The 15,842-nt window shown below is 28.7% G+C and overlaps 1 protein-coding gene across 4 annotated transcripts in view; it reads right to left on the minus strand.

Annotated features, from left to right (window-relative positions):
* Nucleotides 1–3,934: 3,934 nt before the first annotated feature.
* The window catches only part of LOC107440477 (I-kappaB kinase beta), a 50,226-nt gene continuing 38,318 nt past the window's right edge, over nt 3,935–15,842 (minus strand). For all 4 annotated transcript variants that reach the window (XM_071177858.1, XM_071177860.1, XM_071177859.1 and 1 more), the window contains exons 13-20: nt 15,756–15,820; nt 14,828–14,940; nt 14,168–14,217; nt 13,519–13,621; nt 11,947–12,091; nt 8,940–9,141; nt 6,932–7,097; nt 3,935–4,911 (exon numbers count right to left, since the gene is read on the minus strand). In XM_071177858.1, the coding sequence (XP_071033959.1) occupies nt 4,845–4,911; nt 6,932–7,097; nt 8,940–9,141; nt 11,947–12,091; nt 13,519–13,621; nt 14,168–14,217; nt 14,828–14,940; nt 15,756–15,820 (911 nt within the window). In that variant the 3' untranslated portion in view covers nt 3,935–4,844. The remainder of the gene's footprint in view (nt 4,912–6,931; nt 7,098–8,939; nt 9,142–11,946; nt 12,092–13,518; nt 13,622–14,167; nt 14,218–14,827; nt 14,941–15,755; nt 15,821–15,842) is intronic.

The raw sequence follows: 15,842 nt of genomic DNA on the forward strand, positions 1-15,842 counted from the left end.
ATATATATAGATGTATGTCTGAAAAACGCTTGATTATTTTAAAATTAGTTTTACAGCAAAGGAAGAGAATTTATTGAAAGTTCATAAATTAACTAATGCTATGGAATGCCTATCATAATTTAATGTCATCACTCATTCAACAAGATTATTGAAAGAGTTACAAAATGTTTTATAATATTATTTTACATTGCTGTATATACAATCAGCAGCCTTGTAAAATCAAAAGAGTTCTTAGAACAAACAAGATTTTTATACATGGCGGACAAAGTAATGTAAATACAAATAATAAAAATTATGGATTACCTGGTAGTACTGTACAACTAGACATTCAATAAATGAAACTAATTCATTTTCATAAAGAAATTTATTTGAGCACCATAATAAAACATACAAATAACAAAAGACTACAATTAAATAACAAAAGACTACAATTAAACATCCATACAAAGACATTAGTTAACTTTTGGTAAGAATTCATAGAATAATTATACATAAAAATGAAATATTTGAAAAATCATTCAGTTAAGCATGCTATAAAAATGCTCCCTTGTACATTTAATTCAACGTTTCAATATCACGCGTTTCAAACTATAATTTTTAAAAAAAAAAAAAAAAAAAAAGCTTACAAGCTTTGCAAGAATTGCATAGTTTCTTAAATGAGAACTTTGTTATTCTTAAGGCATAAATTGTAGGAATCGAAAGTTAAAGATAAACATTATGTTTACTTTACGAAAGCAGTATTTTCATTCAATGCAGCTTCTTCTTCTTAGTCAGGGCAACAGCCCCTTGCAGGCCTTGGCTGCCTCAACAGCTGACAAACGCCAGCGCCTATGGCAACTCCCTTCCAATTTCTAATTTTTAGGGTTTTTCAACGCAGCAGCAATAAAAAATTTTACCCATCAAAATGTTTAGCAGACTTTGTTAGACATGATCAAATTTTTTAAAACTATGATTAAATTTTAAGTAGTTAAATTTTAGGCATCAAAATGGTTAGCAGACTTTGTTAATCATGATCGAATTTTTGTTAAAACTATGATTAAATTTTAAGTAGTTAAATTTTAGGCATCAAAATGGTTAGCAGACTTTGTTAGTCATGATCAAATTTTCAATAGTTAAATTTTATGCATTTCAGAACTATTGTTTAAAAATAAATAAACTTTTTTTTAATCGTATATTTTTGACATAAAATTGTACATGCAAAAAATGGGCAATTGATAGTATGCATAGTGGTTATATTATTAATTCAAAATATTTTAACTCTTTTTAGAATCAAAAGTCTTGAATACTTTCATTCTCTTTCGGACAGTAAATACTGTAACACACAAAACCAGCTTAGGACATCCAAAATTACAGTCCTCATAAGTATATAAATTGTTTTATTAAGAAAAAACAATACTGTCACTAATAAAACAAGTCACAAATATTTTTACAATATAATTTTTTACCAATAACATTACATTCTTAATCTATATTTAAATTAAATAATTCAGGGCACAGACTTATGGGAATTGTTATTTACAGTTTTTGTAATTCCAAAAGTATGAACTCATAAAATATTAGTAAAAGCTCTTGAAAAAGACAGTATAATAACAAACATGACATAATTATATGACTTTGATGTTATGCCAGCATAACAGTAATATAAAATCCTTGCAAAAACAAGCTCTTACAACATATTATTACTTTATACACTTCGTGAGTTTTCCTTCTATTCTCTAGTTTGGTATAAAGATGGCATTTTACAAGGTGTAGCTAGTAAATTTCCAGGACAACTTTAACAAGCTCTTACAACATATTATTACCTTATATCCTTCGTGGATTTTCATTCTATTCTCTCGTTTGGTATAAAGATGGCATTCTACAAGGAGCAGCTAGTAATTTCCAGGACAACTTTAACATGTGTAAATTACATACCAATAACATGTTACCATTCAATATGTTTTGAAGTCTTAACTTAATCTGCTTTTGTACTTGGCTGTAAATGTTTCAGACCCAAATTTCAAATAAAGCAAAACAGTGGGAATAAACATAAGGGCTTTTAAAAAACGAAAATCGAATATCAGCATCTTTAAACACTTTTTAAAACCGCTACACACCCTGACAGAACATACTATAATTTTGGTTCTATAAACAAGAACCTTCATCAGTGCCTGAACACAAATGAGAAAGTACAAAGCAAACACATTGCAATAAGAACACTAAGGGGTTTCACCAACAAGGGAACAGAAACATGTTTGAAAAAGATAACAAAAGAAGAAAACTAATGGAGGTTATTTCAAAACATATTAAATAGATAGGCAATTCACATATTTTAAAGAGCTAACAGGAATCTTGGAAATTTATAGCCACTTTTTTCCCCATATCTTCTTTTAAGAAACACAACTAATATTTCTGTTCTTTTTTTCACTCAATTTTTTTCCTTGCATATTCAAAAATATATTGATGAAGGTTATTAAAATATATATATATATATGGCTTTCACAGTTAAAATGCAGAATGATCTAAAAACTAAGGACTCGTAAAAGCTAACATATTTACAATATACAAAGCACTTATGAATAAGAGGAAAAGATTTCATACAAGCAACATCTTTACTGTGAGAAACTAGATAAACAATTCAAAAAGTATTACACACACATTTACCCTTTCACTATTCTTCCTAGTTTAACACTTTACTCTCGTTTACTAGTTTAACACTTTGCTCCCATTCCCGTTTAGTACTCTACCGTTTACTTTAGTTCAACATAAATATTAAAAATTCTGAAAAATTCTTCTGATTTGTCACCCGCCGAAGATTTGCTTTTTTTTAAACTGTGTGGTTTATCTTCACAAGAAATTTTTGACTTTAGCCACTAAATGAGGAATCTGTCCTTTTTGCTATTCAAATTATTCTTCAAAAAGTCACCAAATGCTGAATTTGCCCTTACAATGACATTCCTATACTATCAGTTGAGCGAAAACATTTACTATTGACCAAAATCTGTTTAATTAGTTGATTACAGTAGCATTCCACAGTCATTATTTGATGTGATGATGAGGAAATTTATAGAAAAGCCCACACAGTGGCCCCCATCCCCCCAAGCTCTTGATCACATTCTTATTTTATTTTATAACCGTCGTTGAACAGCCGACCCAATTTCATGGGTTAAGGACTACTTATGTTCAACTCCGTAGCCTTGTAATTTTGAACCAATCCAGAAGACAAGGAAACTCCTGGATCAGTACCCCCAGAGGTATTGATTTGTTGTAGGAACATGGAGGACTTTGAGACTCGACAGATTTAACGTGCATCAGTCACCATTTACTACACGGGGAGTCTTCGGCCGGCGAGGATCGAACCNCAGTATTGTTATTCAGTATTGTTTGTAAAATATACAGATTCAGTATTTCTGTGTGGTTTATCTTCAGAAGAAGTTTTTGACTTTATCCACGAAATGAGGAATCTGTCCTTTTTGCTATTCAAATTATTCTTCAAAAAGTCACCAAAGGCTGAATTTGTCCGAAAGGCTGAAGTTGAGCGAAAACATTTACTATTGACCAAAATCTGTTTAATTAGTTGATTACAGTAGCATTCCACAGTTATTATTTGATGTGATGATGAGGAAATTTATAGAAAAGCCCACACAGTGGCCCCCATCCCCCCAAGCTCTTTTTATTTTATTTTATAACTGTCGTTGCACAGCCGACCCAATTTCATGGGTTTACGACTACTTACGTTCAACTCCGTAGCCTTGTAATTTTGAACCAATCCAGAAGACAAGGAAACTCCTGGATCAGTACCCCCAGAGGTATTGATTTGTTGTGGGAACATGGAGGACTTTGAGACTTGACAGATTTAACGTGCATCAGTCACCATTTACTACACGGGGAGTCTTCGGCAGGCGAGGATCGAACCCACGACCTCTTGGATATGGGCCCAGCGCCCTACCAACCAGGCTATCCCGGCCCTCGTTGGGCACATTTTTGGGCAATTCTAAATTCCCCCCCAAAACTATTCGTTTTATTTAGTACAAAAATTCCCCCCAAGCTTCAAGTGGGCTCATCGTGCACCCACCTTCCCCCCTGATGGGGGCCTCTGAGCCCCCAAGACAAAATTTTAATTAGACTCAATTCAGAACTGGCATAAATTTTAACAATATTATACAGAAAAATCACCACATTTATTACAATCATTTGTATTTTTAAATTTTTTCAGTACCAATAACAATAAAAACGGCAATGTGGATTAATAACTCATATCAACTTCAGGTACTTACAATTGACACAGTTGCTGCAACAGATATTTTTGAACAAACAATAGCAAAAAGGCACTATCCTGAGAATGTACATTTAATAACATCTAAAGATAATGAAATATCTACGCAATAATCAACTGTCAACTAGTTGTTAAAACTTTAAAAATAATTCCACTAGCCCTTAGAAGGACTCTATACTGCAGTAGTAATTTAAAATTTCAAGTATAGTAAAAGGGAGTTCGGGCAATCTAGAGAAAACCATGAAGTTGTAAATGTTTGATTTTTCCTTCTAAACATCAAAAGCAAACAAATTATGGCAAGATTACAGAGTATAGAAGAAAACTGTAAAACAAAATTTGCATTAAAAGCTCTTACCACAGTATAGCGTCCTCTTGAGAATCATTCTAAAAACATGGAATATATACACAATATAGATATCAATGATCAAAAAAATTAAGAGATCAAATAACAATTAAACTCATAATAAAGAGAATTGGAATTATAAAGTAACAAATATAAAATATGCTTAGAATGTTTTGACTTGACATAAAGTACTAAATTATTGATTCACAACTTCTAGTTCAATACACAAAAGTAAAGTTCCCGTTATTATTTTAGTGTCTCGGTTGCATCAGAATCTTTGTAACTCAGTAAAAGTTCCATCATAGATTGAAATCTAAAACAGAGTTGAAAAAAAATTAGTAAACAATCTTACACTAGTTAATAGTAAATAATTTAACCCACGTCAGTGAATAATTCTGGTCATTTATTTTCGTCTAAAAAATTTATAAAGGGGTATCTACTTAGTTAGAAATATTTTAAAAAATATGTTTCGCTTAAATTATTTTATAATTGAAAATCTTGGAACGGGAAGACACTGTTATAAACTTTTCTCAGTGAGACAAGATCCAAACATTAAACTATTTATAGAAACTCTAAACAATGATTTTTCATTCAATTGCTCAATGCAGAAAGAGCTTCTGTCCTGTTAATAAATTTTCAAGAAAGTTTAATGAAAAAAAAAAAAAAACTATATTTGTAATGGTAAGAACATAAACATAATATTAAAAAAAGATAAGAAAAGCAAAATATTTTCTAAGTTTTTACAAAAAGCTATTCTTGTACTGTTTCAATTGTTGGAATGAACAGTTCTGCATTGTGCGTTACATTTCTTACTACAGTATAGAACCCGTTATCCGGAAAACCAAAAAACCGGAACAAAATTCGATAAATTTTCCCGCCATTTTTAAAAAAAAATTTTTTTCCCTCATAAGATTTTAGGATTTTTCTTTCCTTTTGGAAAGATGTTTACCTTACTATCATTTTGGAAATAATCATTAGTGTATTACTTCGTTTTTTCTTCTTTTTAAGATTATTTCCAAATATAATTTTTTTTAATTGGGTTTAACAATAAAAAAAACGGCTTTTTGTAGCGATTCAGAAAACCGGAAAAATCAGTTGTCCTGAATAGCGATGGTCCCGATCGTTCCAGATAATCGGTTCCCTACTGTACATATAAAAATGGAATGATGGTGTTGTAGGATCCAATGAAATTATGTACAATACGGAAGTCTTGCACTTTGAATGCACAAACCAGCCAATTAGAAATGGGAATATTATTAAATCAGAAATTGTGTTACTTAAATGAACACAATATATAAATCTATATGTAACATAAAAACAGAAGTTCCTAACACAGATTTCTATTGTCAAAAGTGACGCATTTTTATTAGTTGGAGAAATCACATAGTAAGATTTAGTTTTCTTATATTTCTGGTTATCATCAGAATAACATTAATAAAAGACATAAGGATATTGTTTGAAAATATTTTGAATCCCTTTTGATCTACTTATTTGTTATGTTAAATTTTTTGCTTTGATATTCTTTTGTATTTTTTTTTATTTAACCCTGCATTTGGTGTAGATGTTTGCTCAGTCGCTGGCAAAGGTTTTAATGGTCTCTCCAAAAGGTTTTCTTCAACACTAAGTCTATGGGAAAAATTTTCACGCCTGCCAAAAAAGTGGTCGTAAATAAAGATGGTCTTTCCTAGAAGTTTTACAGTATTTATTTCCAATTTTAATATTACAAATGGGAGAGCAAAAAACTTAAATGAAAAAGTATGCCAATTAACGCAAATGAAGAGAAAAATATGCCAATTAAGAAAAAAATATGATTTTTCATATATAGCAGGCTTTATTTTAGACTTTTTGTGAAAGGTCTGTTTCGTAAAATTGTAAAGAAAAAAAAATAGTTGTTATAATTTTGGGAATTTTGAAAAATACAGTGCTGAGTTTGTGAAAATTCACAAAGAACTAGTGACCTGCCTATATATTTTTGTAAAATTAAAATCTACTTATTTTCCTGAATCCAAAATTACCATACCATCAGGTTTGTTCGACAAGTGTCCTGTTTTCGTGAACATGTGATAATAAAGTAAAAATTTTGTGAGAAAAAAAATTACAAAAAAGATGTCCTTGAAGGAGTTTTACTGACTATGAATTAAAAATATCATCAATCCTGTTTTCAGAAGAATTTTATAAAGGGTTCACTTTCAAGATCTTTTTGTTGCAGTAAAATATATCGTCAATGGTTCATTTTATTTTTTTGCGAAAAGTTTATTTACTGACCCAAATTTTAACTAATATAAAACTACTCGAGTAACACATATTTACATAGAAATATATATATATCTTACTTTTCAACTAATTCTTGGTTTTCTTGTTTTACTCTTTGGTTGTCTTTAGATGTCTCATCTAAAATAAATGACAAGGGCATAGATCCACTAATGGACATAGAGCTTTGGCTTAGCCTTTGAATACTACTGTCTTCTTTGGAATGAGTAGAACATCGACTGAGAGATCCTAATATAAAGATATATTAAATTCAGAGAAAAATTTAAGTTTTGAATAAATAATGTAAAGAAATATCAAGCTCAAAAAATGACCGACAAAAAATTATTACTTATGCAACGATTTAAAAGTTAATGGAGAAAGTATCAGACAAATGACTGACAATTTGTAAAAGTTTATAAGAGAAAAACAATTAGGATTCTTCTTCAGACAGAAAAGGGATTTTTTTTCCTCCCAAGTTCCCCTACAGAGAATTTTCACATTATTTCTTTATTTAAAAATTAACTAAATGTTTTTTTTTTATTTATGAGTGCTATATTGAATCTAGTTAACAAATTTAATATTTTACAAAATTCAGATTTAAAAAATACCTACAATTTAAAATTTGGTAACTTCATTGAACAAAAGTTAGATAGTTTAAAGGAAACAAAAAATAATTAAAACCATTAATTAATTGTTTAAATAATTAGAACACAATTAAGTAACTCTTTGCAAGTTGACATGAAGAAAAAATAATCCCTTTTCTGCTTTAAAAGGGCCTTTAAGTTTAAAATAAAAAGATATGACAAGACATATCTTTCCTTTTAAATGTCCTATTTTTAGTTTAAATAAAATTCAATGGATGACATTGCAAGCAGTACACCCAAAAATGTGAAATTTACAATATATTTTCAATGTTTTTAAAATGTTCACCATCAACCACATATGGTAACTGGGGAACAAATTTTCTCTACATTAAGAAGCAATTAAAAAAATAGATTTACAGCACCATCGGTAGGAAAATGTTTCAACTAGAGCCAGAAGAAAAAGTTAATGTTTTTCACAAGACATTAGTACAAGAATTATATCTTTCCTATATTCTTAAGAAGATGCTATATTGCAGAAGAAACCAGTTATGGTAAGTTATGTTTCACTTTCATAAGTAACTTAAAATGTAAATTATGGAGAGAAAAAAAATTAAGTTCAGGTAACTCAAGAATAGGCAATGAAATTTAAAAAAAAATTCCTTTAAAATTTATTTTCTTAAAAAAACCAAAAAGCAAACGAATTATGGCAGAACTAGTGTGCTGCGCCCACTGCTCGATAATGCTCGCCAACCCCCCAAAATTGCTACGCAATCTTATATGGTTTGCTTCGCAAACCAAGCTCGCTTCGCTAGCTACTAACTTAGGTACATTGCAAATGCACAAAATTCTAAGAATTCAAAACAATCATTCAAATCCATATAACAANACATTCTTAAGAAGATGCTATATTGCAGAAGAAACCATTTATGGTAAGTTATGTTTCACTTTCATAGGCAACTTAAAATGTAAATTATGGAGAGAAAAAATTAAGTTCAAGTAACTCAAGAGTAGACAATGAAATTTTAAAAAAAATTCTGAAAAAATTTATTTTAAAAAAAACAAAAAGCAAACAAATTATGGCAGAATTATTTCCCCGCTGTGACATTCTTTCTCAAAATTATTTGTATATTTTGAAATTTCATAGTTTATTCTGGGGTTTAACTGAACTAACTTGTTTCTATACTGTAAATTTTAAATTACTAATGTAAGTTGAATGAATTTCGCTTTGAAAGATTTCACCTGCAGTGCAGCATCATATTAACCATTTTCTACTATTTCTTCTGCTATCTAGTTTTCTGTTATAAAAAATATAATTTAAAGCATATTTTAAAATTTCATAGTTTATTCTGGGGTTTAACTAAACTCACTTTTTCTAGAAATTAAATTTTAAATTACTAATATAGGTGAAACAGATTTCACCTACAGTACAGCATCCTATTTACCGTTTTCTGTTATAAATTTAAAAAAAAAAAACATTTTCTTATTTAATACAGCATGTGATACGCACTTTGGTTAGGTGGTGGAATGATAACAGGAGGAGAGATGTTACTTAAGCTTGCTAGTTTCCGAGTTTCCAACATATAACTTTGACCAGGATCAGGGCTACATCGTCTGAACACAGCTTGATCACTAGATTCAGGTCTGATTTGAGGAGAGCCACATACAGGAGAAGGTGATTTGGCCCCATCAGATTGTTTTATTTTATTGCACTGGATAAAGAGAAACAAAGTATTTGACATTACTTTTTAGATAAAAGTTTCATAAAAGAAGCAACAAATAAATTTTTTTTTTTGCTTATGAATTTTTATGATGGAGATTATAATTTTAAAGATATTGAAATTTAACCCAAAGCAGAATAATAACATATATCTCAAAAACTGTTCAACTGAAAAAGTTAACAGATTTACCTAGCTAGAAACAATTATAAATAACAGAGCAGGTACAGATCAAGATATTGTGAACAGGTTAAATAAAGCATGTAGTGATTTCACCATTCTGAATTAATTTTAAGTTTACAGGACAAAATTAAATGAAACAAAAATAAGAATATTCAATTCAAATGTTAAATCAGTACATACTTTTATATTGATCAGAAACTTGGTATTACTTGAAGGCAAATACAAATAAGTTACAGGCAACAAATGTATCAGAAGAATTCATAATATAAAATGACTTCACAAAATATTGTAACCCAGTAAGCAAAAACCAATAGAATTACAAATTAGTGAGCCCAAATGGCGATAGATTGGACATACTATCAGAAAACAGGAAAAATTCAAAGCAAAATAGGGGCTGGACTAGAAACTCCAAGATAAACAAAAGAGGGGTAGATCTAAAACGACAAGATGCAGAACTATTATGAATGAATTAAAAACAAAGAAAACATGCAGAGAAATAAAGTGTTTGGCCACCAACAGGGTGCAATGGAGAGAGACAGCAAAGGCTCTATGTTCATCACGGAGTTAAGAGGTTTAAGACAAGGGAGGAAAGTTAGTATTTCATGAAAAGTTGAAAAAAATTAAATAGTAAATACAACTATAGGAAAATCGCACCCTAAGCTCAGAATAAAAAAAGATTTCGAAGCAGAGTTTGTGAAGGCTTTACAATTTTTTGTAAAAAATACAATACATAAACTTTTATAAATTTAAAATTAGTAAAAAGATTTTCATGTTTAATATGCTAAATAATGTTTAATATATAAACATATATGCTAAACTCTGAAGTAATTTGTTAATATTCCTTACATGATGCATGATTAATGAAGTGAAACTTCTAATGCGACTTCCAACAAGGTTGCGTTAAAAGTTTAACACTACCATAGTAACGAGCAGCCTGTGATCCTTGCAGGAGATTTTAATGTGAATTTCTCGTTACCTGAAACATTTTAACCTTCCTTAAAGACAAATTTGTATTGGAAATGATAAATGGTAGGAATGGTCCAACAGGGGGAACTACCATTGATGCAGTTTTTGCAAGAAATATTGAAAAAATAGAACTCAAACATTTCGTATCTTACTTTAGTTATCATAATCCCATTGTAAATGTTATAATTTGGATATTTTTCCACTCGAAAATGATAATTAAAAGATGCGATCAATTGTGAATTGTAAGCAATGTTAATAAAGTTTGTCTTAAAGAAACAATTTGATTTCACTAAAAATCAATTTCTACCCCTTCCTACTTTCATTTCCACATTACGAAGTTTCACTTCTTCCGCGCGGAGGGACTCCACGCACTATTTTTTACATTCTGATACTTATGAAAGTAACAGTTAATAATAGGGATGTGACGAGCAGTGATTTAGCCAAATACTGAATGGCACCATTTAAAAAAAAATCATTATGAAATAATAGGTTTTATGTATTAATAAGTTTCGTTCTTATTGAAAAATATTCAAAACTTAGATATATTATTGGTATGGGGTAAGGAAAAAAAAACTTTAACATAAATGTTTAAGATAGATAGTCAGATCACTAGAAATAATTAAGATAAATAAAAAAACTAACAGTTATTGAACAAACAACTACAGTTGTAAAGCTGAATAAAAGAGAAATAGAAAAAAAAATATCCCTTTAATTTTTAAAACAAATATTAGCTGGAAAAAATTATCCATAAACATTATAAGCGATAATGTCTATCAGAAACTCTTAAGCTGTGTTATCACAAAAACGTCCATAAAAAACAAAGATTATATACAAAAGCAAAGTAAAAATAAATAAAAATCGATCATAATTTTTGAAGAAATTTTAAAGCTAATTAATAAAAAAAAAGCTTTTATTACCATTATTTCAACATACAAGACAAGCTTAAGGTACTTTTAAAATAAAGTTACATAAATGAAAAATTGAAATTATTCTAAATTTTCCTCATACATTAGCAAAGCTAAATACAGTAAGGAACCGATTATCCGGAATGATCGGGACCATCGCTATTCTGGATAACTGATTTTTCCGGTTTTCTGGATCGCTACAAGAAGCCTTTTTTTTTTGTTTTTTTTTTTACTGTTAACCAAATTAAAAAAAAAAATATTTGGAAATAATCTTGAAAAGAAGAAAAAACGATGAAGTAATACACTGATGATTATTTCCCAAATGATGGTAAGGTAAACATCTTTCAAAAAAGAAAGAAAAATCCTAAAATGTTATGAAGAAAAAAAAAATTTTTTTTTTTATAAATGGCGTAAAAATTTATCGAATTTTGTTCCGGTTTTTTGGTTTTGCGGTTTTCTGATGTCCGGATAACGGGTTCTGTACTGTATATAGCATGAAATTACCAATATATCAATTAGTGCCCAATGTTGAACCCACATTCAACAATAATCAATTCAGCATTATTAGAAGCCAAAAAACAATTTATTGTTAAATTAAATTCATAAAAAAATTTTATTATTCCTATTTCAAAATAACTTAAAGACACTTTTAAATTAAATGGCTCCATTTCAGTTTTATTAATAAGAAATTGAAAATAATATTTTTGTCAATTTTACTATAAACATTACCAAAGTAAATAATTACCAATGTATCAACCAGTGCCCATATTTCTCGTTGCCTCTGCGATTGCCAACCATCAATTTGAGCATCCCATTCAGACATTTCTAATGATAAGTTAATAATCAGAGGTGATGATTCATCAATATCTTGTTTCACTTGCTTTACTTTCCTGAAATAAATTTAAGCAAATAACACATTGTGCTGGAAAAATTTTCTAAAAAAAATATTAATATGCATCAAAAATTACACGCAAAAGCTTGCAAATTGTGCAGTTACAACTTCCTCACAAAAGCCTAATGCACTTTCCACACTTGTTAGGGTATTTTTTACCAGGTATTCTTAATAAAACTTGGCGTATAAGGATGATTCTTATTGAAACATTAATGTATTACATCAAGGTAATTAATGTTTTATTAAAATAACTGTTTAAGTAAAAGGAATCAGAAAGAGAAATATTGTGAAAAACAAGGCAATCCGAGAATGAACTGTAGTGAAGGCACCAAAATTACCGGAATCAAGGGTTGTCAGCATTGAAGTTATACTGTTGAAAGTTATACTAAAATTGGAGTCAGATTTCTTTTCAAAGTTTAAGTGGGATTCTGCCAAACATACCAACCTCCACAGTGCATAAAAGGTTTTGGTAATAGGTACTAACTGAAATTTAAAAAATTAAAGTACGTACTAAAAAGCAAAATTTTGCCATTTTATTTTTCATACCAATGATGCTTAATCAATTTTGGTAATGGGTACTAACTGTAATAAAAAAAACAAAATTAATGGAGAAATTGTACTAATTCATTTTAGAGAAAAATGAAAAATTGACAGGCTATTATTGACACCAATGATGCTCAATTAATTTTGATAATAGGAACTAACTGAAATGAAAAATAAGCTATGTACTGAAAAGCAAAATTAATAGAGAAATGGTACTAATTTGTTTAGGAAGATAAAAATATTGCCATTCTATTGATGCCAATTGAGCTTTACTTTGGTAATAAGCACTTTTGGTTTTATGGTAATTGAGGCAATTTCACTCAATACCAACTAAACTAATAGAGGCAAAATTAGTGCATTTGATACCTAATTAAAACTGCATCAATGTAGTTTTAAGCTAGCTACGGGGGAAATTTTATTATCACTTACTTGTGCAAAATTTTGACTATCATGAGTTGGCCTCGAGCAAAAGCATCATGTCAAAAGATACTGAATGCCGTTAATATTTATTTTTAAGGGATAAACTTCTAAAAAAATGTTTTGCTTAATATAATAGCATAAAGCCACTACCAAGGGCAAAAAATAATAAATAAAAAAAATAGAATTATTTTAGCTTTCTTAATTGCTTTGGTATATATCTTTCCTTTTGTGCATGATTTCATAATGATGTTCAGCACTGATTTATTGATAGCTAATTTTTTGTTACTCCACATGTAGACTGGGTATTCAGCTAGTATACTAATAAAATATTTGACACAATTAATTCCAACGCAAAAGATTTAATCTCCAATATGATTGATAGAACTATGTGATATAGTTCTATATCATACTATGTGATTCTTTTAATACATTTATAAATACATATAGTAAAATTATAATTACCTAATGTGTGTTAACAACTCCTGAGTTTGAGCATGATTGTGCTGCAAACACAAGCACAGACATCTCACAAAGTCTGTATTATCATGTGGTATCCTTCTCTGCTCTAAAAGGCAATATTATATATTAAAAAAATATCTTATTTCGGACAAGTTTTTAAGAAGTTCACTTTAAAATAAATAGTTGCACTGCAAAAATGCACTCTATTAAATTGGACGAAGAAATATAGTAAAATATTTCAGAATAATTGCAATCCTATTATTTGTAAATATTTTCTTAAAATTAGATACATCAAGACCTGTTTAAGTGAAAATAATTTTGTATAGTAAAGGACTTGTGGACCAAAGATGTCTTAAAGGTCAAGGCTCCACAATTTTGTCACCAATGTCATGAAAATGGCTGTGTGGTGTGGTCATAAATAACTTCATTTCTTATAAAGTGATGGTAAGTCTTCGGTAAAAGTCTCAGATCAAGACACGAGGTGTTTCCAAATATATAGAATTGGTATTGAATTTATCAACACTTTCTTACGCCTGCTTGAGACTTAATCTTTATTGAGAAGTATCATTAACCATGTGATTTTAACAAGTTTAGAGATTTAATTGTGTTCAATGAATTTATCAACAGTCCTATAGTTTCATTTTACACTTACCTTTCGATCGTTTCCTGAGATTTGAAATAGAGTCCAAAACTTTCTTATATCTAGGTTGAAGACAAAACACAGTTATAAAAAAAACATAAAAACATGTAAAATGAATTAATAAGCAGTTATAAATAAAACATAAAAACATGTAAAATTAATTCTGTAGAAGATAGTTACAATTTCTAAAGACTTCTGATGAAAACAAAAATTATCATTACAGCTGAAACTATAGAAATTATTTACTTTCAATTTATAATGCAATGCTTTGATAAAAACATAATTTTTCTATAATTTTATTTAAAAAAAAATTTTTTTTTGCTTTAAGGACATAGTGTTAAGCTAAATAAAAATAGCCATTTTTGTTAAATGCTTATTCAACTTAATAAAAATAGCCATTTTTGTTAAATACTTATTCAACTTGATAATTATTTTTACTATAAAAAACAATTTTAAAAATTACAAATAACTAACTACATAACTAAAACTAATAAAATAGAAGACCTATAGCTAAATAATACTATAAATATACAATTTATTGTAGTTTAATTCAAATATATAATGTCCATATAAAGCACACTATTTCAAAATAGAGAAATTAACTTTTTTTATTACAGGTACAGCATAGCAAGTTAGGAGAAGGGGAAAAATGTTTCAAAGGTAAAAACTCACGTTTCTTCAATGGGAGCTATAAGTTTTGTCCTAGCAAGAGGTGATTTATGAAGATGTACAGCATGACTTGAAATATTTGAATAACAAGCTTCCACATTTATAACCTTTTGTTTCTAATAAAAATTTTAAATAAATTTTGTTTAGTATAATAATCATATAAAAAAATTTTTTTTTTAGTTTTGACACTATAATAACAGATCAAATTTCATTAACAAAAGATTTACACTATTGAAAAGTTTGGTTCAGAAAAAATTGGAATTACAATTCTAAACTAAAAGATATAAAATTATATTCATGCTTAATTTGTATCAATATATCATTAGAAAACGTAAGAAAACACATTGTCTGTAACATAATAAAGCATCAAAATCTGAATCCACTAATAATTGGTAGAATTATGTTGACACAGTAAAAATAATAATTCAAAACAGTTTGTTTGATTACTTAAAATATAATTAATATAAAGTAAACCTTTTTAAATTATATTATAATTAAATTAGAAAATTAGTTAAGAAAGTAAAGCATTCCCACAGCAATCAGTTGTGAGTCAGGAAGTTTTTTTACTATTTTTAATTCTAGCATATAAAAAAAAAAAATGGAGTAAAAGCCAGTAATTGTAGTAAAATTCAGTACTGAACACTGAGCGCTTTTACCACCCAGAAAAACTGGTATCCATAAATCTGAAGCTGAGTGAGCTTCAAGCTAATATCAAGAATAAGTTGAATAAGTTAAACAAAAGATTTTAATGAAATAGTTTAACAATATACTTTTTCCTAAGATCTAATTTAAACAAAACTAATGGTTAGATGAGATAGCAAGCTTAACATACTATATGCTTCTTTAAAAAAAAAAAAAAAAATGATTGTGCTAATTTTACAATGACTTAAAAAAAAAGTTATCCCTTATATATTTAAACTTAATAACTTACCAAAAGCTCAATTTTTTGCAAATTTTCATGAGTTCTTTCCCAGTCCTCAATCATTTGTGGGGAAGCTTAAATAAGAAAAAAATTATG

This window comes from Parasteatoda tepidariorum, chromosome 2, assembly GCF_043381705.1.
Source record: "Parasteatoda tepidariorum isolate YZ-2023 chromosome 2, CAS_Ptep_4.0, whole genome shotgun sequence".
In the NCBI taxonomy this organism is placed as follows: domain Eukaryota; kingdom Metazoa; phylum Arthropoda; class Arachnida; order Araneae; family Theridiidae; genus Parasteatoda; species Parasteatoda tepidariorum.